Genomic DNA, 24,406 nt, shown 5'->3' on the forward strand with positions numbered 1-24,406 from the left:
TTCTTCACCCTGCACCGTTTCTCATTTCAATTCAGACGGTTTATTTGAAGAATGCAGTTTCACACATTACCGAGTCCTCCCCCTGCAGCGTAATGTCACTGGAATCTGTGGACCATTTGATCCACCGCTTCATCCCCAAACTTGAGGTTAAACAGACTCCGGACAAGGCGGTGGCACCCGGCCAGCCCGTACTTTAGTTAGATGATGGATTTAACTCCTTGCCAAACAGAGCTCAGGCAATTCCTATTTTATCCCATGATGGAAAATTCGGATCACATACCACGTTATACAAATCCACGACCACATTTCTCTAAATGTGTATGCTTCATCAAAAACAAGGGGGCTACTTTTTCCTCAGAGTAGTTAAAACGAAATGCTTGAGTGAATTGCTTGGTCTAAATACAATTTGCTTCACCATAAAGCAGAAGAGAGTGGTGATTGTCTGATATTTAATCCTCAATTTGTTCGTTTTTTCTCACCGTACCGCAAGCTGACGATGCGTAATGCAGTGGTCTTTCAATTAGCGTGCGTCATCATGATCTGAGAAAAGTAAAACACAGAGCTTGATTTGGCTTTCTTTGTGGGAATGTGTCTGAGGAAATTGAAAGTCTGACGCTACAGTTGTAACACGGCGCTGTCATGTTTCCTTCTTGTCGCTTTTGAGCTCATGTCATCGGGAATTTTCGGGGTCCACTAGTGTGCTTTCGCTCATAAAGTGGCCCCATGAGTCTGAGCAGAATGGCAATAACAGGAAGCGTGCAGCAGGTAGAGCGCTGTTCGCACCCAGTGGGGCCCTTTCTCGACTGCCAGCACTCCTCCACTGCCAAGAGCTGTGGCAGCGTTCCTGCCTGCGATCTGTCAGTGTCCACAGCATCTGTGTCAATAGCATTCCATAGCCCTGTTGACAGAGCGCCGCTGTTTGCTTTAGCCACCACCGACCAGGGGCCTGATTTACTGTTTGAGGACAATGTCATAAATCCTCGAGTGCCGTCTACGACATACATTTGTGTCACAAGATCGAGAGGTTGTTTACTTTAAATTGCGTGCCGCGGGTCTTTTGGTATCTGGAGTGTGATGTTGGGGTGGGCTGGTAGAGTGACACAGATTATTTTTCCATGACCACCAAATGACCTCAGCGCTGCGTATTTGCAGACTATTGATAAATATTATGCACACATTCATCTTTTAAGTACAGTAAGCCCCTTCAGATTCAGCTTGTTTTTCAAATAAAAGATACAGGCCATTTCTTTGATGAAGTGTCAGCTATTTACAGTTGGCCTTCAGTTTTTCCCATTCGCTCATGTTTTTATGACCTCTTACTTTTATTACCTTTTTAAGCTTCCTGTGTTACAGTGCGAGCACACGCTGGATTCTAGATCAGTGACGAAAGATGTTTTCAGGAAATCGCTATGTATAGAAACGCCGGCGGCGCTAACCTGAGCCATGAACCTGGAGTATAGGCTTTACCTCAGCGAGAAATTGGATAAGGATTTAATGTAAGTGATCATATACATTTAGACTAAACAGGGCGGTTAAAGACTCAAGAGAAATTGAACATGACAGCCCCTCCAGGCTCTCTGCTGAATGAAAAGGACAGAGAGGGTTGAGACGTGAAACTAATGGCCCCTTGATTGAATCAATTTAAAGTGAGCCCCAGTTTTGAGATCAGGGAAAGTCATTTCTGCTACTGCTCCTTAGTACAAGGGGGGGCACATGCTCGAACATGACCTGCTGAAAACCTGATCTCCATCTGTGCTCTCTCTTCAGCCGACTGCCAGCCCCCCTGCCAGAACCGCGGCTCCTGCAGCCGGCCGCAGACATGCGTGTGTCGCTCAGGCTTCCAGGGGCCTCGCTGTGAGGAGGTGGCTCCAGAGCAGGTGTACATTCGCGATGGAGGCTCACTGAGGCGCGTTCAACCTGGGACCAACCCTTTCCAGAGAGACCAACCGCGGAGAAGGCCCACGGAAAGGCAGGCCATCGATACCACCAAGGTCCAGACCCCACGACCTGCGACCACCAGACTGCCTGGGTAAGTGACGCAGCTGTGCTTTTATTATAGCCAAGAAGAGCCTCATAGCTTTTCCAAATAAGGGTGGGTCAAAAATTACATTCTAAGAGAAGTCTTTCATCAAATCTAAATGATGGTCTGGTCACATCAGAAAGTGGTTACATAGGTACTACCTGTAGAGCTAGTTGTCTAACTACTCTAGCTGACGTAGCTACATTATTTCATTTAATAGAGACATATAGAAGAGGGTAAAACGCTCTCAGAGCTAGTCAGTTAACTCTCGCTTGTTTAACTGTCAGTAAGCAAGATTGTTAGCTCTAGGACTGCAACTAACGATTATTTTCTTTCTAGATTAATCTATTGATTGTTTTCTCAATTAATCGATTAGTTGTTTGGTCTATAAAGTGTCAGAAAATGGTGAAAAATGTTTCCCAAAAGCCCAAGATGACGTCCTCAAATGTCTTGTTTTGTCCGCAACTCAAAGATATTCACTTTACTGTCAAAGAGGAGTAAAGACACCAGAAAATATTCACATTTAAGAAGCTGGAATCAGAGAATTTTGACTTTTTTTCTTTAAAAATTAATCAAACCGATTAATCCATTATGAAAATAGTTGCCGATTAGTTTAATAGTTGACAACTAATCAATTAATCATTGAAGCTCTAGTTTGCTCGGTCACTAATGGGACAATATGTTCACACAATTTCTTAAAAAGACGTATTTGTACCATCAATTCTTGTTTAACTAGTAACTAGTAACTTGTATAACTATCTGCAAACTATTCCTGTTTTGTGGAGCAGTTATACTCTGACAAAGGGGGGTAAATAAAAGTGTGTAGAGCAACACAGCTAATAAGCTACGATAGATTCCTCTATTTTAGACTCTCTGACTCTCAGCTCCTCCAGCTCTTTCCTCAAATGTCAGTACTGCCAAGATGGTTTGCTATTGGTCATCGGTGCACATTTTCCATTTTATTGAAATGCCTTTATATTCTCATAGTTTGCACTTTGCATAATCCTTCAATCAACTCTATAATTTTGGTTTTGAGCCGACAAATTAGTGAAAATGATGTGATAGTAAAACTTCTAACATGAGCAGAGTTTCTATCTCCTGCTGACAGAGCAACCACAGCCAGAGATTTGGTCTGACGCCATGGCACAGTGATCTACTGCTGTACATTTCAGCATATATAATGATTTATTTTGGCAGTGCTTCTTTTGAAAACTTAAAACCTTCAATTTGGTGAACATAATTATGTTAATATACAGTATTTTGTGGCTTTCTCACTGAGAGATATTTGCCTTAGCAACCATTACTGTCACACTGTGCTATTAGAAATTATCTAAACGCTCTCGAACAAACAGTAGTTCATTACGCTCCCGTTCAACGCTGGTTTTGTTTATCGTTGCAATAAATCAAACCAGATGAACCGGGTTCATATGTTAAATCTTTAATGCACTCTAAGTAAAACAAATACTAAGCAAAGCAAGTTGCTGCCATTTGCTGCCATGCTTGAAAAGGTATTAAGGTGAATCTGTGAAATGTAGGAAAATATAACTTGATTTACCAGACAGGAGTATTAACCCATGCTATTTGCTATGAAAATAGAGCTGGGAGATTATATTTTCTTTAGGCTGTTCTTTGATTTATTGGAATAACTGTGACTATAATGTATCCAACTAATAATTGCTCAGACGGAGGCCTCTTTCAGAGCATTCAGCAAACTCTCCAAAGACTGCTAATCAGACAGGCCTAATAGTTTCTTGGCTTGAACGTCTGATTGTTTTAGTTCCAATCTTGTTGGAAATAACTTTTTGGTTTGATTAATCGCTTTACCATGGCTAGAACTGCAATATATTCTTGATCAAGGATGTTGAAAGGGAGTAATTGTTTCCGGGAATAATTTTGACGGATCGTTATTGCTTACAGGTTCAGACTTATCTTGTCAAATCATGCTCCATTCTGGATCCAGGCCCAGTGCTTTTCTAATCCGCTCACAGTCGGTTAAAGCGCCATAATTTGCTTGGGCACTGAGGTCATCATTCACTTTTTAGCCAGTTTGTCATCTGGGTAATTTTCTCCACCAAACCACTTAAACATTCACAATTACATCTGACATTTATGGTGCTTCTCGTGCTAATTGTGAGGGTCTTTTTGTGTCTTTTTGTGCTTTCGTTGGTGTTATGGAATTACGTTGGCTGAGCCGTCCGCATGTTTGTGGTAGCTCAATGAAAGTCTGTTAAATGTTTGGGCAGATGTTTTCATAAAAGAGTTTTTGTACATCCTCTTTCCCAAAACGATTATCCTGGAGTCGTAGTAAATCTTCTAATCAATACAAGACCTTTGAGGACTGCACAGTTGCTATGCATATGTTGTCTTGGTTCGTGACTCACAGGACATTTTTGCGTCCTGAGTCACAGGTCTGGGACAAACCGAAAGAGACAAGGCTGCAGGTTCAGCATTGTAAGAGGGAGACAGTGTTCCTGAGTCACAAATGCCCCTTCAGTGACTGTGACCATCTTTCATGTTTCTGCTGAAACTGACTAAGAGGTGCTGTGAAGTTTAAGATGAGCCATTTCCTTCTGGTCGAGTGCAGAATTTCCGAGCATGCAGTTCAGTCTAATCTAATCATCACTTCTTGTAACCAACCGATTTTTCAGAAATCTGCAGGACTGAATAAAAGCTTCTGCCAACAAAGTCAAATGTCTTCCGTTAAACATTAGTCAAAGTGTGATTAGAATACTTTAATCTCTTTCATTGGAGGCTATTTGAGTGCTTGTGTAACTCACATTTGAGGCTCAGCCCTCGTGAACTGCTGCGAATGTTCTGCATTCTCTCGGCCCAGAATGATCTTTTAGGGGTGGAACAGTGTTGCCCCTGGAGAACTGGTGGATGCAAGTCTTGGTTTCATATATCAGGCTGAGGTTCCACTGTTTCCAACGCCAGGAAAGCACGAGCAATGTGAGGTCACAGAGAGCGAGGTTCAGATAGAGAGACAATGTCGGTGCCAAAGCTCAATTAAGGAGTAAGAAGAGGAGCGTGGAGGACAGACACATAGATCATGTTGGTCTTGACCCCACTAATATACGGAGGGAGCAAAGTCCACCCTGTACATGCAGCACCCAGCCATCGTCATTTCATTTTTCCCTACTGGTGAAGGTGTGAGGTACTATATATGTCTTTCTTGGAGCGGACTTGGCTTGTTACGTCAGCAGCACCCTGTTACTGACCCAGCCTGTCAAGTGGCGCCAAGAACAAGAAATAGTGTGGAGAAGGAATGAGACAGACAAGGAGGGAGGGAAAACAAAACATTGATAATAAGAGAAAACATCAATTAGAGAGAGAGAAAGTGATCTGTTCAGCTGAGCCAGTTAAAGTGATCAGGCTATAGTGTAAAGTTACCGTCCAGTCAGCTGTGACTCACAGCTATGAAACCCCACTGTGTGTGTGTGTGCACATGTCAGCAGGCGGCAGAAAGGGAAAGTGAAGTGTCTGAGGTCGATTTGAAGAGGTTTGTCAACATACCAGTGAAGATGCTTAACTCAATTTTCAGCAGGTCAGCACCTCAATCTTTTGCGGCTAGAGACGGGCTTTTTAGATAACGGATTGAGCAACCAAGAGAGATTTTGTGGTCTGGTTACTCTGTTAGAGGGTAAGTGTTTTTACTAAACTATTCACTCAATAACCAAATAAGGAGGATTTCAACATTTTCCCTGTTGTTTCCATGGCTACCAGCAAAAGGCATGCTGTGTTAACATTTAATTGAAGTAGCTCTCTTCTCTTTGGCATGGCGTTGTCAGTAGGGTTTTAAACAAGTGCCTACAGATATAATTGAGTTGACCATTATAGACTCTCCTGGTCTTGTAGTAGCGATATTTTTTGGCACTTATCCAATGGCATACCAAAATAATTCAGAATTCTTCAGGATTTAAAGTGCATTACCCAAATTGTGGAAACAACTTTTCTAAAATGGACAAGAGTCAAACACTAAGGCTATCTTCAGACTGCAGGCAAATCCGATTTGTTTCTCAAAACAGATCTTTAAGACACACAGTCCGCACTTTCATTTGCATGTGAGCAAATCGGATTTGCGTGTCCAGACATCGCCAACCTATCTGAATGGGTTGCTGTGGTAACGACGTAGCTACGCTGGAGTCGCGGTTTTCCATTGCGGAAGCATGTGAAATGTAGGTCCATCATTTCAAACCTCCATACAATCGCGCTGTCAAGTCGCGGTGCAGAACTCCACCGTCGCAGCAGACAAACTCAGCGACCGATGAGGCTGGTATACATTGCGATGTTCTGTGCTGCAGTCAGGGCGAGCTTCACTGTGCAGCAAAAGTTGTGGTGCCATCTGCAAAGTACTTTGTGTGTGTGTGTCGTTTTGTGAGTGACATGAAAGACACTTTGAAATCTGATTTGATTGGCTAGAGCGTCCGGACTGAGAAAGAGAGATCTGTAGAAATCCAATTGATCGCATTTCAAACCACCTCCAAATGTGGTTTGGATCCAATTTGCAAAAATCGCATTTGATGTGGTTTTTTGCTGTCCAGACTTTCTAAAATCAATCTGGATCCAATCTGGATATGCCAAAAAATTGGGCTGGCATTCCGAACAAGGCCTATAAAGTATCCTGCCCAGGCTAGCAGCTACGCTAGCAGCCTCCTTAATTTGCTGATTTCTCAAAGCAAACCTTTAGGTGTGTTCGGACAGAATTTAAAGCCATTTTTATTTTGAGAAATCTGTCCACCACACTTGGATGGAATTCCTCTCTGTCAAAATTTAATTATGACTGCCATGTTGTCCGTCCTGTGTGGGCACAGCTGCCTCCTGAAATGTTATTTTAGAGAATAAACTGTTTCCTGAATCGTCCTACAGAATGAATCCAGCACATTTATGACTGACAGCCTAGAATAAAAGTCTTGTTGGGATGGACAAAACATATGAGGAGCCTTCTGTTCAATAGGATCTGGGACATGGGAATACAACTCCTTACGTCTTCTTGTATTCCTGTCTCCAGTCCTCCACCTCTCCTCTGACCATTTCAACTGTGTCCCAAATGTCCCAGCTGCATGCTCTGTGGGATTAAAACAGTAAAATTTAAAAATGTACATCCTATATGCAGCTGGCAAACAAATATCTGTTTCCTCCTCTGACCGAATGCATTTCACTGTAAACCGGCGTTTCCTGTGAGCGCTGTGCTCAGCAGCAGTGAAAGGCTTTTCCCTGTCAGCACGAGATCCCGTAGATCACGGCTAGTCTGTCAGCTCCCAGTATGAAGGTCAGGGCCAGTGGTGAACACTCCTAGCTAAGCTGGAACTGCGATAACGCACAGAGGACGTATTCAGCACCTCCTATGAGTCCAACTCCATATCAACCTCATGCCCCCACCGTTCTCTGACATCAGTCCTCTGCAGGAAACAGAGCAGGGCAGAGCAGGATGTGTGTGCAGTAAGCAGCTCGTCCCTCCAAAGGTCATCTCTCTCTGGTCTCTGTTACATAATCACACTAACATAATCACACTAGCTGGCAGCAGCTACCTGGATAATAGAGCTGTACAGTGATACCGAATACAGTTAGAGGTTTTTTTTTGTACTAGAATTTAAACATACTGTAGACTTGATAACTAGAGCATATAATGAATTCTTTTACACCAACGTGATGAATGTATTATGGAGAGAAGGAATTGCCTAGTCTTGGGATGGAGTTTGCAGTTAGAGTTGTTATTTAGGGCGCTTTCACAAGCCACAGTCCATTTCGCTTGTCCGAATCGGAGTGAAATTGGTACTTTTGGTTCGTTTTCTATTTAGTCTGGTTCGGTTTCACAGTGCACAAATTCAAGCAGACCAAATAAATAATGTATTTGCTGAGGGGCGTGTATGAAGGAGCTGGGCCCCTAATCCCTTCCCCTTCAGTTTCTCTCAAATGACTTTAGAAATGTCACTATTTTTGTAGACTTTATCATATTCTGTATGTTCTCTTCGGCACAGATGTCAAGCAAACATCTTGTCCAGGTCAGTCCAGGTCATTCTTCTGCTACTCATGTTAACCTGTCGTTTGCCGATGTCCATCTCAACAAATGCCCGCACAGGCAGCCTGTAATCTCATGCGGTTTGGTTCACTTTCTGCAATTGGCAATTATATTCTCACTGCAATTGAACCGCACTAGGTTTCGCTTGGAAACAGTCCACCACCTCTTGCCACCGGTTGTTTTGGTCCACTCAAGAGTACTGTGCTAACACCTGCCCAAATGAACCGCACCAGAGTTTGATTAAAACTGACTAAGTGTTGGCTTGTGAAAGTGCCCTTAAGTTCTGTTCTGTTTGATGTAATGACATCATTCACACAAGCCAATCAAAAACTGACCCTCAGTGTGATGTTACAACTGGAAACGGAGATGATATTGAGAAAATATTATTCCAATGTATCCTACACAGTGACGACATAATTAAAATGTTGGGAAAAGAGAGCACTGGTATGGGATGGTAGTCGAGTCTGTACCAGCAGATGGCTGAGTTGAGGTATTGAATTGGAAGAGAGAGGGTTGGATCAGGGTTTATCACCACTGGTTCTTCACTTGAAATGATTTAAATTGAATTCCAATGCATCAATGTCTTGGCCCATTAAAAGTAATTGCTCTGTACAATTTTGCAAAGCGCAATTTGCTTCAGGGATGATTACAAATGTGGTCACACCCAGTAACATATTGGGATGTTGAAGAAAAACAAAAACACCCAGTGACATGGAGCAGAACGGCCCTTAAGAGGGTGATGCATACGGCTTTCCCCGCATTAACTGTTATGCTTATACCAGTCCCGCCGTTCGCCTGGTGACTAACAGGGCTGGCGGTTATGTGGCTTGTTGACTCAAGGCTTTGCACATAGCCACACAGCCGTTTCTCAGAGGAAACTGTGGTCATAGTGGGAGTTCTCCATGTTAATTATGGATCACTGGTTGCTTTCACTCCCACTCCAGACAAACCACACCACCAGCGCTGACGGGAGCCACCGTCAAAATCCTCTACAGTAGGTGACCTCAGCACCTGTAGACAAATATTGTTTTACTATCATCACCAATGTTCTCGGTGGCAATGATCACTGAAGAATGAACTGTAACAGAGCTTGAATGAATTATGATCATAAACGCTGAAAGACAGGAGTGGAAATTCACTCAACAAGATTCTTGTAACTCAGTTGAGAGGATAATAAATTAAAAGAGTAACACAACTCCCACAGTAGCTTTCCATCTCATAATGCTCCTGATGCTTCCGACTTTGATCAGATATGTATGTTCTTAAGACTAAAATATATACCTAAACATGCAGCCTGGGAAAGTTTTGCTACTGTACCACCTGGCAGTCTGCTTTGTTACTCAAAGAGGACGTGTCCAGAATCTTCCTTTTCAGCCGCTGCCAAAACAGAGGAGGCCTGCAGATGGGGAGTCGGGCTGAAGTAGGGAAGAGGGGTAAAGTGCAGGCTAATTCCCACAGGTTGTACATGCTCTAGTGTCTCCTGAATAGGGCTCTATCTCGCTTCTAAACCAGGCATATGACGGCGCGTCTCGAGCTGTGATTTGTGTCCCTGCGTGGGTAGACGGGGAGTGAACTTGAACGGGGTCAGGTTAACTGGTTTTCTGCTTGTGGATTGCAGGCATGTTTGAGTTGCGTTCTGGTGCTTCAAACTTTACCTTTGCCCTGACCCCGGTCCCTGGTGTATTCTCACTTGTGTTATGAATGGGATAAGGCTTTCCGGAGCACGGCTGGACATGGTTTTGTGGGGGGCATTGTGTACCTCTTTGCTACTGTGGGTCAACAAAGGGCAGACTCTGGAGGCCACCCTGTCCTCAGGTGAACTTACCACATGCTACAAAAGGCGATGAAATGTTGAATTTTGCACAACATATGATGGTAGCAAATGAACCAAGCATAATGTTTTGTAATTCAGTGTGTCTAAATGTAGATTTTTGAATGCGAGGAAAGCTTAACACTCAACGATATTGGCCGAGCCAGACCAGGAAGAGTTGATGTGTTTCTGTCTACAAACACGGAGCCAAACGAGTCCCATGAGTGTTTGGCTTCCTGCTAGGCCAGAGGGAACAAAGGACCATAGAGAACTCAGCGTGGGACAGATATGTCTTTCTCTCTCTATCCATCCCGACTCTCCCCATCCGAAACATGCTCTCTGCGCCGCGGTGCCAGCGAGCTCGGCGTCCGCAGCCAAATCTTTCTCATCAGGCAGGCTTGTGCAGATGCAGCTGTCGGAGGGACAAATGCTGTACGGCGGTTTATAGGAAGAGGGGCGTCTATCCCAGAATGCACTCCAGCCTCTGGAGATGAGGCAGATGGAGAGATCATCGATCAGGCTCATCTTCCAGATATGGGTCACGTTGTTGAAAGCAGTATGGCCGTGCATAATCCAGTCAGGATGCAGGGTTCCAGACATACACATCCCACATTCTTCTTTCATATCCAGACAGCAAAACTTGACTTTGTGGTGGGCTTCTTTATGTCTGCATTTTCCCCTCGTGCTCTCCGTGGACCTCTGGTAGAGTTTTAATTGCTTTTTAAATCAATGTTACAGACCGGTTCAAAGATTCCCTCAATCACGTCTCTTATTGGAAACCTTTTTTGGCTTCTTGTCAGAGCAGTCTGACATGTGACGCTGACCAGCGTAGGCACAGCCACAGTCAGCACTTTCTAATGGCTCTTCCTGCTGACCTGTCTTGTGGCATTTTACTAAGTGAATGATCAGAGCAACTACAATAAACCGTAGAGTATTGAATAGCTTCTCAGCTCACCATGTCTCCAGGCGTTTTGATTCAGACCCCCGAACCGCAGCAACCACACTGCTTTGCTTCCATCCAGAATCAGGCCTTTCTGGATTTCTTAAAGCTTGAAAAAGCCTCACATTATAAACGCTGAGGTGAAAACAGACAGGTTGGCACTGCTGCGGGCCCCCTGGAGATGAAAAGGAAACTGTTTATTTCAGTGCTTGTGGCCTGTGATTGAGTAGACGGCAGTAGTCATATGTTATGATCACGTAGTGTCTGACAACCTCAATAAGGTCAAATTTACAGAAAATCTATTTTCATGCAGGCGGTAATGGGAGTTGTACCTATAAAATAAAGTGGAACTCAACCTCTTCATTTGTCTGCGTAGCACTTTGGCTGATCCAAATAATAGTCTTTGCTAAATAAATTTCTCAACAACCTTTGCTGCTTTCAAATCTGCACTAGCCCCAGTTGTTGCTCAAATATAAGCTTCATCCCCTGGGGCCAGAAAAAGAAAAAAAAGCTTTCTGGATCAATCCAACCCCACTGTAATTCATTTCACCCAGGCTCTGGCTGCTACTAGCGGGATTCCTGGAAGGCCGTCCAGACAGAGAGAACATGATTTAATCCAGCCTCAGTGGCTGGTGCGATAAGCCCTCAGACACACCCAGATTTTCACAAGGGGAGATATTCTGCCAGGACCCATAATTATCCAAGTCATAATGACTAGAGATGTTATCAAAGAGAGACGGGGCCTTAATTGCTCACTGATGTTTGGCCTTATGCAGCCACGTATGTGAGAAGAACTTGTCCTTGTTTCGGGGGAACAGAGCTTAGCGTTAAAGCGCTGCACATGTTTCTGTGACTAGGTGTTTTCCTGTTATTCCTAGTTCATAGTATGGGACATATTGGACTACTGGCACTACTGGCAATGTTAAATTACATTTCCATGGAGCATTCAGTCAGTTTGTGTATTCTGACTGTTCACTGAGCACAAGAAGACGACATTATCCATGTATCCAAGAATAAAATTGGTTGTTTTTTGTCTGCTTGTGCAGACAGTTTTTTTATTTCACTCATTCATTGCTGCTCTTGTGGTGCCTTACAGCAACTTTTTTCATCTTATCACCTCTTGAATGTGTAATCAGAGTTTGGTTTGAGCACATCTATGTGTCCTGGTAGATATTCTACTATTAGGCACATTCATCTTTTTCTCCTTATGTCAATGGCACAGGAAAATATAAATAATGCAAGCTCTTTAAAGGAACAGTGTGTAACATTAGCAGATTTATTAGCAGAAATGGAATATAATATTTAGAACTGTGTTTTTATTAGTGTATAATCACCTGAAACTAAGAACTGTTGTGTTTTCGCTAGTTTAGAATGAGCCCTTCATATCTACATAGAGAGCGGGTCCTCTTCACGGAGTCTGCCATGTTGCTCTGCCATGTTTCTACAGTAGCCCAGAACAGACAAACCAAACACTGGCTCTAGAGAGCGCCTTTCACGTTTTTACGTTACTTGAAGGCCACCGAAGCAGTAACATGAGCCGCATAATGCAAAACCGTGGTACCGCCAACCGTCTGACCTCCGTTGCTCCTAAAGTAGAGTTATTATGGTAAGGATGGCCTCATAGTGAGTCGAACGGCGTTACCATGGTTCTACACTCGGCGTCTCACGTTACCACAGACTTAAAAAGGGAGGAGTGAGTGTAGGGGTACTCAGTTGGTTGCAATCTGCAACCACACCACTAGATGCCGCCAAATACTTCACACTGTACCTTTAAAGAAACAGTTCAATATTTTGAGAAAATCGCTTATCTGCTTGTTATCAATCTACTCATCAAACTCTCTGCAAGAAAGAGAATCAATGTATTTCCTGAAATGTCAAACTATTCCTTTAAAACAACATTAACATCAGAAGTTTTTCATTGAGTTGACGTGCAAGCTTCATGATTATCTTGCAAAACAAGTTGTGAGAGTCGCCAGTGGAGGTTAAAACATTTACTACCAGAGATTAAACATTCACTAAAAGCTGTAATTTAGGGTGACTTTAATATGACAGAGGCTGGTGTCGAGTTATTTTTGAATTTCCAACAAACACAAACTTCCCCGCCGTGCCATTGCATGACCTTGTTGCTATGAGGAACACACAACAACAGCATAATGAAAATGCCCTTGGGACTGGATATTACATTTATTGGTGCATGCTAACGGTTCAAACCTCAGGATTTTATTGCAAGAAACACACAGGGACCTCAATGGCAAATGATGAATGGATGAGGGCGTTCTGCATAAAGCCTGAGGAATGAGATGTGTGACCACAGTGGGGTTTGACCACCGGTGGTACAGATGGTTTGGTGCAGACTGGGTGCCGGATTAATTCTTTCTCAGCCCGCTGAGGCTTCTTTCACCTCCTAAAATATACCAAGGCTGTTAAGACAGACCAAATTCTGAATTAAAGTTTTCCCTTCTTTGCCTGTGGGCCCTTAGAGCTAGATCAAACATGGGAAAACAGTCCTGTCCTCTCAAAGCAAGAATAGGATAGACTTAAATATCCAATTAGTAAATAATTCCTTATCATATATCAGATATAAAAGCTGACTTTTTGCCAAATCAAATTCTGAAACAATCAAGTCATTCTTGGACCAGGAATCCTCCTCGTGATAATATCTTTGCTGCTAATCTGGAATGTTTTCTCTCTTCCTCGCTACATCATAGTTAATGTCTTGGACGTCACAGAGATTCATAACACTGTGGGGCTTTGAATAGCAAAACACGAACAAGAGTCAAGTGTGTATGTCTTTGCTAATGCTCTTGAATAACACCTCCCGGGACTAGTTTCAACAGTCTGCTTTCTCCTTCCTCGTCTGCAAGCTTTGTTCTGTGAAATGTAGAGCACCATCTGTTGTTGAGCTTTATGCCGAAAAACATCTCTCTCCTCTTGACAGTCTTAAAAAAAGAATATTATCTCTGTTCATTGCAAGGTGTTTCTCAGTTTAATAGTTTGTCCTCTGAAAAATGTAGTATTTTTGAAAGGAGGCCTGGATGCCTGGTTATTCTTAATCTCTTAACTGTTGCTTTGCCACTTGGTAGGGAACACTTAAAAAGGAATTGGAGTAGGGCCAATATGCTTTGTTGCATCCAAAAACAGTTTGTGCCCCTCACACAGTGCTCTGTACAGCTCACAGGCCTCCCTCTTTGACTGCAAAAGTACGTGTCCCAAATACACTCATAAATCTCCTCGTCCTTTGTTGCCAACTGTGTTTGCAGTGGTTGAGCAGTACAACGTTTTCATTGTTCTAGCTGCTGTTTGCACAATTTTTTTTCCGATTTCTCCTGTTCCCTCCAGTTAGACTGATGATCCGCATGTCCAAGCGCAAGCTTTGAAAATGAACAACCGTCTTTCTCTGAATGAGATGACTGTGTGTGTAAACTGTGTTTTACACTTGGTCTTTGATGAACGTCATTTACTTTCCCATTTACCAAGTAGCCTTCAAATTGCCCTAATTATGTGCAGTTCTTTATGTAATAGGGTTTTTTGGCTGACGCTCCGCTTTTGGAAAGAGGTGAATGGAACCATTAAACATTTTGTTTAAATAAAAAGAATAATGACTCGGTTTTCCTCAGCAGGATGGAGCGACTCTTGCGTTGATTGGTCGTAAACCTACAGATGGTTCCAGAGGTTCGCCACTCGTCGCTCTTGAAGGTCATGTCCAGTCCAACACAAAGAGTACTGAGACGGGACACAGTGACAAGGCTGGGAGCTATCAGGTTGTGCGGTGTGACCCAGACTGGGACGCTCATGCCAGACACCTCTGCCTGCTGTCAGACTGTCTTGTTTAGACAGTCTACTCAAAGCCAAATGGCTCCATCTAACAACCAGACAGAGCTCTTCATATCAGTCTATTTTCTGCAAGCAATGCGAGCAATGCGAGCCATTAGATGCGGGTTCGGACTTTGGTATTCTCAAACAAATCAAAATGAAAAATGAGCTTTGCCAAGGTAGACTTGTGTTGAGCTTCAAGTGCTGAAAAACCATTTAATATCACACAGTCCTTTCCAACCTACTTGGCATCCTAAGCCCAGAAAAACTAGGCTCTCTGTCTGAAACACATTTGTTACAACTGACAAATATGCTTAACTTCATATGGAGATTTATAGAGAGAGAAGATAATGAAAGCACCTCAGAGACTGAACTGTTAGTGAATGAATCAGCTGTGGCCCATACGTTACTGTGCAGCGCTTCACATAAACACCGTTCTGGCCTCGTCATGCGGAGTGGGCCGTGGAGATGGTTTAAGATGTAAACAATTCCTGAAGATCTGGGTCACTGCGTGTATGTGTGTGAATGTTTTAGATGAACAAGCTTGTCGGATAAATCCAGAATTTCCCAGTCTATCGAAGAGGCTCCCGTTTCCCAGTGGGCAACTCACAAAAAAACAACACAGTCACCGCTGGGATGATGGGAAGTGGTGTTTTCCGAGCCCCAGCTACGGGGCTTTCCTGGCACTTAAACAAAGCCACCTAACTGAATTTCTCCCCTCCGCCCCCCAACACACTCTCATCAAAACTTCAAAGTACACCTAGCATTTTGCTTGGCAGCATGTAACTCATTGGGTTTTATGTACGGCATCAGCAGAAGCTCAGAGATCAGAGCAGCCTTTTTTGACCGTCTTCCAGTTCTTGTTTCCTGGCTTGACTGTTGAGCTGTTTATGCTCCAAACTGCCTCCTCTCCAACTCATCTGGGTCAAGAGGTGCGGCTGGATCTGCCATTCATGCTGCCTGTCATGCCTTCACGAGAGCTAATATTCACATGTCGTAATGCCGCGATGAGTTCAAAGATGCATGGTGCCAAATAATTCTTTGGAAGTTGTACATTTGTTTTATGAACAGTGTGGACTCTTGGCCATCGCTGTGATTTGTAATTTCCGCAAATGTGATGAGGTTTGCTTCTAATTGCGTGAAGTGAGTGAGTGGACAGCGCCAATGGCTTAATGTCCTAGTTGGAGGCCTCTATTGTTTTCAGATATAAACTGACGCTTTGATCAAGTGTTTGGACCGAGCCACTTATCAGTGTAGAAGAATTGATTGTTTCTCTTTGCGTGTAATTATTGAACACATGCTCTGAACGTCAAATAATACATGTCATGTACTAGACTAAGCCTCACGATATATTCAGTTGAATTTCCCTAATGTAATCAAAGTGTCTAAATGATTTGGCCTCCGTAATGCTTTTTCCTAATGTATTTGATTAAGGGAATTGTTCATCATTTTTTGGAAATACGCTTATTTCCGAGAGTTAGATCTGAGGAAGAATGAAAGACACATTTAATACATTCAATATATTTTTCCAATCTATTTACATTTAATTCTGTCTTTGCACCATATGCTCATTCAGCAGCTCTCTTATCAGCGCCGTCAGTGATTTAATTAAAACTGTATGGCCATCATTTGATACCCAAAACATTTTTCCCCATCTGTCTGTTCAAACCGTGCTCCATGTAATCTTGGCAGAGGTCTTCCAAATTGCTTTCAAGTCACCCAGAACAAGGCGGAGGAATGGTTCCTCCTGGATCGCCGGGGCCTTGAAGTTCCTAATGATGACATCAAACGTGCGGAGCGAGTCGTGCTTGCCCTCGCCGTCGCTCCCCTCCCCCCCCCCTGATCTGCAGGCAGAGAGGGCAGCGGTGAGCTCATGATGGGAGGAAGTCACTTTGCCATTGAAAGTGAGAGAGACAGAGAGAGCAACATCTGGCTAAGCCCAGGAAGTGAGGCAGGATGCTTGCGGGCCAGGTGTCACTGTTAGCGATGGAAAAACCCTATCATAATCTGGAGTGGACAGTGTAGCGGTGTTAGCCACCTCCTGGAAGTCCTCCCCACCTTGACATTAGCACCTCTTGTTTTCCCGTGTCACATCCTGTCTCGGGACCCGCCCTGAAGATTCAGGATCTGGGTCAGCAGCTGTCAGCTATAGGTGCTGCCTGTTGTCTTTTGAAAAGATGACGTGAGTGACCATTATCAAATATTTGTCTCACTTTTCCCCTTCTCATTTAGTGTCCTGATCCCTTGCCAGCAGGAATGTGGTTTGTGAATAAAGAGGCATGCGTTGGCTTGTAGCACAGCTGTGACAGGGTGTGTGTGTGTGTGTGTACACGTATGCATTTTTGTGCAGCGTGCACACATTCTAGTATTTATTTGTTGATTATCGTTGTGCGTCTGTGTGTAAATACGTGGTGTGTGGCTAAAAACCACATGTAATAAATGCTAATGCATGGTTTATATCCTCATTTAGGGTCTGATTACAGCCTCAATTACATTACAGGGCCACAGGTGTGCTTTGTAGAACGGTTCTTCTGATCTACCCCGACATAGTTCATCTTTGTCTTGCTCTGCTGACTCCCTGTCTGGGCAGATCAGTGGTATCCAGATGTTTTTTTCGCAGGGCAGCTGAATCCCAGCACTCCCCCCAAGCTTTCTTACACCCCCAGAGCCGAGGTAGGCCCGTCTGCCTGTCCGTCTGAGAGGCACGCGCCTCCCTCAGGTCGCTCACATGAGCTCAGCTTCCAGGTCGTGCAACGCAGGCTCAGTAATTGACCCAAATCAAATGTTCACCGGTAAAAAATACGCGCCCCTCGCAGCCCTGGACAAGCTTTGTTCTTCGACCCTAGTTTTAATACTTCCTCCAGCGCGGCGCAACACTCAGGATGTTGCTCCCTGGTTGGCCACAGTCAGACAGAACAGGGAGTTCATAATTTAGTCAAGCAGACACAATGGGTGATGGAAAGGTTTTGTAGATCTGATGGAAAGATCTAATGTGCTTAATCGCACACTTTTCTCCGAGGAAAACAGACCAGCCACACACAGGCACGCACAAACTGGGACAAATCTGGGCCTTATTTTTTTGTTATTCAGTGATGAATAATCTTCTCTTGCGAAATGTCTTTAATGTCAAACAGAATCTTCTCATTAATTAGTGAAGGTCACAGCGACGAGTCACACACTGTGACTTACAGCAGATGTTAGTTGAGAAGTGCTTAACGAATTATATGCTATTATTAAGTTGATTAAAACAAAAAAATTATTTCCAAATTGTTGTGTCTCGTCTATAAAATCAATTAAGTGAAGCTATGACCTAAGACAGCATGTTTGTCTCGCAGGAATATTATTTTCTGTCACACACAGCGACCACGCTTAAACTGATTTCACGGTGATGTGCATACGTTGCTGATGGGTGTTTCTTTGTGAGTGTGTATGTGTGTGGGACATTAGCGTTTGTCTGAGGTCATGTGTTTATGGTCTTGTGATGATGTGAATGGCAGGTCCCAAGTGAGACGGGGACCCCCTGACTCCTCCCCTCAGCAGACCGGGACCTCCCGCACTGTGAAACGATATCCGTCATCCTCTGGGCCTATAACCTCCAACGCTCTACCCAACGGCAACGGCCATGGCGGTGACCACAGGAACTGGCACGGACACAGACATGGGCACAGCAACCCGCACTTTAACGCTCACAGGCCTACCAGTGACAGCCAGCTTCACGGGCAGTTCAACAACGCATTATCACCAGCAGGTAAGAACGTAGCTATTACACACTGAGAAATGAATGTCATAAAACTTGGATCTGGTCTCACTTTACATGCATACTTAACATTTCCATTCTCCTTAGCCACGTCAAAACAAACACGACCCATTCTGGCTCAATTAACAGGGGTTAGCATACATACGTACACATGTGTGGTGTCATCGTTGAATGGAACATTAGCCACAAGAAAAAAAACTGGCAGCTTCCCAGGCTGCACTTCCCTTCTCGCGCTGTCCACCCACCCCACCCCCGTCTTTGGTCTGCAGCACAGCAGACAGACAGACTTTTGATATAAAAGCTCCATACTGTGTGTGAGCATGTGTGTGTGTGTGTGCTGGTCCAGAAAACTGCTGGAAAGGAGTGTGAGCAGTGTGTGTGGATGCTTTGATATCTTTGGGAATCTGCCCTGTCACCTCTCTGACATGACCCGCAACAAAAAGAAATGGGAACTTGTCTTTCCTAATTTTTTATTCTCCCTTCACTACTTCATCTTCCTCTGATCCACCATCCAGCACACACAGCTGTTCAAGCTGCTCTTGTTTTTTAACCCCGTACCACAGCAACGGCTGTTGAACAGCTTCCCAACATTACACAATGTTAACTTGCACTCAAGCTCTCTTTGTCTCCTTCAAACATACACACATCCAAAACACCTTCTCCAAAAAGATAAAGGGCTTGGAGGCTAGCCTGATATCTAATAGTATTCTTCCCCCCTATTTGCTGGCCTGTGGCACATCGCTCTCATTCAGCTGCAGCGTGCCACTGCCCAAGCCGTCAGCACACACCCTCGCACACTTATAAACCTCCCTTGGCCCAGACGGGGAGAGTGTCACAGCGAGGCTGAAGGAGGAAGGATGCAGCTCGTCTCCAGCCTGCCTCTGCTGCCGCTCCTTCTCACCCAGGTGTGTGTGTGCTTTCCAGGGGCCAACCTGACCTCCAACTTGGACCGCATCAAGATCGTCTTCACGCCAATGGTATGCCGCAGGGTGTGCAGCGGTGGTCGCTGCTACAACAGCTGTGAGAAGGGAGACATGACCACGGTCTACAGCGAGAACTCGCAACAGCAGCAGCAGCAGCAGCAGCAGCAGCCAAAGAACCACGGCTTCCGACTCTGTGAGTGTCAAATCTGGGGCCTCCGATTATCATTAACCCTTATCTTTCTTGCCTGCTTGTCATCCTTCTTCTTCTCTTCTCCTCTCTGTCACTGCCGCTCTTGCTTACTCTCTTATTCTCACACACTTCCCCCGTGTCTCCATCCTACTGTCTCATTCCTTTTTTATGGGGTGAGATTGACAAAATGGGCTTCACTGTGGCATGCTGTCTGTTCTGAATACCAACCTCAAAGAGGAGGCAGAGTGGTGGAGATTAAAGCTGAGAGCTACGCTAAAAACTCTCGCTGTCCAAGAGAAGGAGAGACAGAGAAAGCGGGGAAGGTGATGGGGGTAGACCAGATTAAAAGCGGGCTTTGTAATAGGGGGCTAATCTCCCCCCCTTGCGCACACACACGTGGAGCTGGTGGTCCCACGCTCCCAGCACTTAGCCCCATCTCTTTGCGGTTTACACCTCGCGGTTGGCCCTGCCGTTAACCATTTTACGTGCTCCCTGGGAGAGCAAGAACGAATGAAAGAGGAGAGGGAGAAGCTGAAAGAGAGAAAGAGTAGCAGCATGAACAGGATTTTATAGGGATTACATTAAACCTTCCATTTATCCGGGGGGCTTTGCTCCAAATTCACACAGGAGTGTCCATGGGAAGGGAAGGGGCGGTCAATGCCAAGGGTAGGGTCGTACCCCCGCGTGTTTCTTAGTTTTCTCATCAGGTTTAAAGGTCCGGCTAAGGCTCAGACTAATTACTACTTGTGGATTAGAGGGTCCACATACCACACACATACACATACATGAATACATACTCAAATAGGCAACATGCAACCGACCTTCACTTAAGTGCACTAGGCTCTTTGGGGAGCTGACTTATGAATATATAAACAGGTTGATGTTGCAGATTTATGTGCCCATTAATGGGGTTTTGGAACATGGCGTAGATACTCCAAACACTTCAGCGTCCTGGCAGAGGAGCTTCCCCGAGATTACATTCCTGGCACCTCCACGTCTTCCTGAGCGGCGGCGGGGTTTGTTTTTGTGCCCCATTTTCATTCTCTAGAAATCTCCCTTCATTACGCAAAAGCATGTGTTAAAGAGTGCGTTAAAAAGAGATTGCTTTCCATTTAGGCTAGCATCCTGTTATTGCTTGGGGTGTGCGTGTTCGTCGAGGAATGTCAAGTGGACAGCAAACAGTTATCTCATGCTGTTGTTATGTTCCCTACACGGCGCAGTAAAATCATGCTGGATAATTATAACAGGCTCCCTTGATACGCACCCTGTGTACACCACTTACTTTAAAGCCTGATATTAGATTTGGTAGAAGTCTCTTTATTGAGTGAGAAGTGTGCGTGTCTGTGTGTGTCTCTTTGCTTGTTAGAGGTTTGTAACCCCTTACCATTTTGCCCAGTTTTTTAAGACGGGTAGGGGTGGGGGACAGGGGACATTCAGGGGTAGATAAAAAGTCAACAGTATATGCCACATAGAAGTGGTGTACCTCCTCTGAAAGCTGGGAACCTGATGATTAATTTGAGGTGCAGCTTAGCACTGTGTGTCAAGTTGTTCTACTCATTAATAAGAAATACAAATTAACTAATTAATTAATTAATCAAAATAATAAGTGTAGAAGGGCTTGAACATGATGATCAAAGTATATGATGGCCATTCCCATGCTCTATTATGTCTCATAAATTGTTGCAACAATTTTTGGGTTGATATCATTTGTTACACAGATTTGGTGCTAAATTTAACCTTTTTTTACCACTCGAGAATTGATAGAAACGATCAATAATCCCTCCATAATACCATATTAAGACACCAAGCCCTTGAGGAACACCATAGAAAAAGCCATGCTGTGATTTGGTATCTAAAACTTCCAACATTTGGAGATTTCTGCAAGAATTGCATTTTTCGGCGATTGGATGGCGAGCACTTCTGTTCTGGAAACTACTCAAAAACCCCCTTATTGTCAATACACATAGGAAAGCCATCCAGTTTGTGGTTGTAAAGTTTCATGAGGCTGTGATTATCCTAGACGTCACCACATCACACACATTTTATACAGTGAGGTCAAGTTTCAAAATATGCTCTCACTACAATGAAATGGCTACTATGGGGACTAACATCATCACCCATGAATACAGTTGGGCTCATTAGATCCACAACAGTCTCAGCTTTACAGTGATACCCAATTTATGCAACTCTAAGACTGTTCAGGGACCCCAGTATGCAGAAATATTCAAATACACCATTTTAGAATACAGTAGGCAAAATAACACATTTGTACTGCAGGCTAAAAACGGCATGTTTTTTTTTTACTAAAGCAGAATGTGATTATCATAAAGTTGGCATGTATGTAGAGGGGAGACTCGTGGGTACCCATAGAATCCATTTTCATTCACATATCTTGAGGTCAGAGGTCAAGGGACCCCTTTGAATATGGCAATACCAGTTTTTCTTCGCCAAAATTGTGTGTAACTTTGTAGCGTTATTTAGTGTTTGGCATGACATGGTTGTTACCAATGGATTCGTTTGCTTTATCTAGTTTCATATGATACCAGTATCTTCACTCTAGCTTGAAAAGTGAGCCCGCTACAACCTCTGAAAGACAGAATAGCGTCTGGGCCTGCCTGCGGGCCTTCAGTGTGTTAAGGGGTTAAATGGACAGACAGATAGGCAGACGGGGAGTCGACAGTAGGTTGTTGTCTAAGAATAGTTCCTGCTCCATGCCGGGGTGGGACTGGTCTGACACAGACCAGCGCAGGCCTGCATCCCACATTGAGAGGATTTAATAGCCTCCTGGAGCTGATAATTTAGCCAGCATGTCTAATCACTCGAGGCCTTCCTGTGTGTGTTTGGACACCGATGCTGGACCTCTCTCTCTGCCTGTCTTCCCACATCTTTTTTTCTCACATTGCTCATTCCCTCTCTCTCCATTACTGTCTCTTTTCTGTTTTCAATCTATTCTATTCACGTTTTCCTACTAATCCCTCTCATTGCCCGTCTGCTACTCTTCTATTCTTATTACATCTCTTCCTCCTCCAGTCTCACTCTCGTTAATGCCATGTGACAGGGAGCTCATTCCCTACATCGCTTTCTGTTCCCTGTTTGCACCCTGTTAGTGTGTTACTGTCTGCCTCGATGAGACAGAGAGGATGCAGCTCACAGCATGTTTCCATCACTAGCATCTTTTTATCTCATATGGGTGGGCTGTCCGTTTGTCCAGCTGTCTTGTAAAATAGTCCTCATATTTGTGGTGTTGCTGAGGCAGAAAGGTGAAGTGCTTCACCTTTTTCCTCCTTCACCCAACCATCCAGAACGGTTCTTTTTCTTATTCATCACGGTTGGATAGTTTTTTTTCATTTGATAGTCTTTGATGTTTTAAGTTAGCGGAGGTCAGGTCAGAGCGATTCTGTAGATGGGAGCAGGCCCAGGTATGTAAGGTGCTGGGCTGGCACCCATCCCATACGCCTAAAGATAAAGCCAGTGAAAGGGCTGTGAAAGCACTACTGTCAAACACCATCTGTCCAGTGCCGGGCTTTCCTTTCTTTCTCTCCCCATGGTAAATTGCAAACTATAAATCAAACTGCAGACTGAGCGTGTTTTTGTGATTCAATTTACTTATTCTGTTAAGTTCCCCTCCTTTGAGATTTTGTCCAAGATTTGATAGTTTGGCAAATTCGTGTTTGTCCCATACAGATATCCATGCACTTTCTATTTTCACAGAATTATTACAGAATGAATCATCACTCATCACAACGCACAGGAGTATGTAATTACTGATGTGCCAATAAAGGAGGTGCAGAACGAGGCACGCAGGACAAAGTTGAAACGGGTGTCTGGTGGGGCCGAAGTAGAGAACAGCATGAAATTTGCTAACTGTTTGCAAACAAAGTATGTCCACATGAGGCCTCTGCAGCACATTCCCTTCCTATTAGGACTACCCTTTTTCTGTTTCTTATTACCGGACCCTTGTGCATCAGGATGCATAAATCCAAGTAATTAAATGTGGCGTGTTGTGTACGCTAACGAATCTTTCACTCCTAATAGCCTCTTCATCTTTTTCTCTGTGCCTCTGACGGCCCTGTGTTCTTCTCTTCGTCCTCTCTGCAGTCTTCTGTCAGATACCCTGTCTCAGTGGAGGTCGATGCATCGGCAGGGACCTGTGCTGGTGTCCATCGAACTCAACGGGAAAGTTTTGCCACCTGCCGGCCCCGCCGCCTGCTACCCCTCACCGCCACAAGGACGGCAGCCGCCAGGGACCAAAATCTCCCTCCCACTCCATGTACACTCTACCACTGTCCAATCAGCAAGGTAATCCCCCAGCACCGTGGCCTCGCACTGGCTTCTTTTAAGGCCCGGTCACACCAGAAAGTGGAACAGCAAAATTCATACAGTAGACTACTTGTAGGGATAGTGGGCAAGCTATCCATTAACGTTTTAACGCTACTCAGTCTCAATATCTTTTTTTCCTCTGTACTGTGCTGTGTACAACCCCCTGGCATTTTTTTCTGGGGATTGTACATATAGAAGAGGGGAAAAGAAGTTATGAGAGACTGTCAGTTAGTTAACAAGCTTGTTTCACGTCAACTCCAGCTTGGCTCTCGTTTCACAAGTGTCTGCAAACCATTTCTCTTTTGTAGAGTAGTTTAAAACTCTAACAGAGGAAGGATAACAAGGTGATGGTGCAACACGGCTAGCTTGTTCTATTGTGGATTCTCTGGTTCTTCCTTCCTCCAAAAGTCAGCACTGTCAAGACAGCTTGCTATTGGTCAGTTGAACTCATCACAAAAGATTTTTCTCCACAGATCGCAGCAATTGCTGTGGAATTAAATTTGTTTCAAATGCTGGTGTGATATGAGGCCTTTACTCTTTGCCGTTTGCTTCACTTCTCCTTATAGTGCTGCATGGAGGACGTACTTATTGTAGGCCAACCAGGAAGTTAGCAT

General features: G+C 44.2%; 1 protein-coding gene across 1 annotated transcript in view; it reads left to right on the forward strand.

The window, feature by feature from the left end:
• LOC141784015 (latent-transforming growth factor beta-binding protein 2-like) overlaps positions 1-24,406 on the forward strand; it is an 88,271-nt gene that overhangs the window by 13,471 nt on the left and 50,394 nt on the right. Inside the window, exons 3-6 of the mRNA XM_074661702.1 lie at positions 1,768-2,029; positions 18,100-18,350; positions 19,284-19,475; positions 23,571-23,771. Of these exons, the coding sequence (XP_074517803.1) occupies positions 1,768-2,029; positions 18,100-18,350; positions 19,284-19,475; positions 23,571-23,771 (906 nt within the window). The remainder of the gene's footprint in view (positions 1-1,767; positions 2,030-18,099; positions 18,351-19,283; positions 19,476-23,570; positions 23,772-24,406) is intronic.

The sequence above is a fragment of the Sebastes fasciatus genome, chromosome 15, assembly GCF_043250625.1.
Source record: "Sebastes fasciatus isolate fSebFas1 chromosome 15, fSebFas1.pri, whole genome shotgun sequence".
Lineage (NCBI taxonomy): Eukaryota > Metazoa > Chordata > Actinopteri > Perciformes > Sebastidae > Sebastes > Sebastes fasciatus.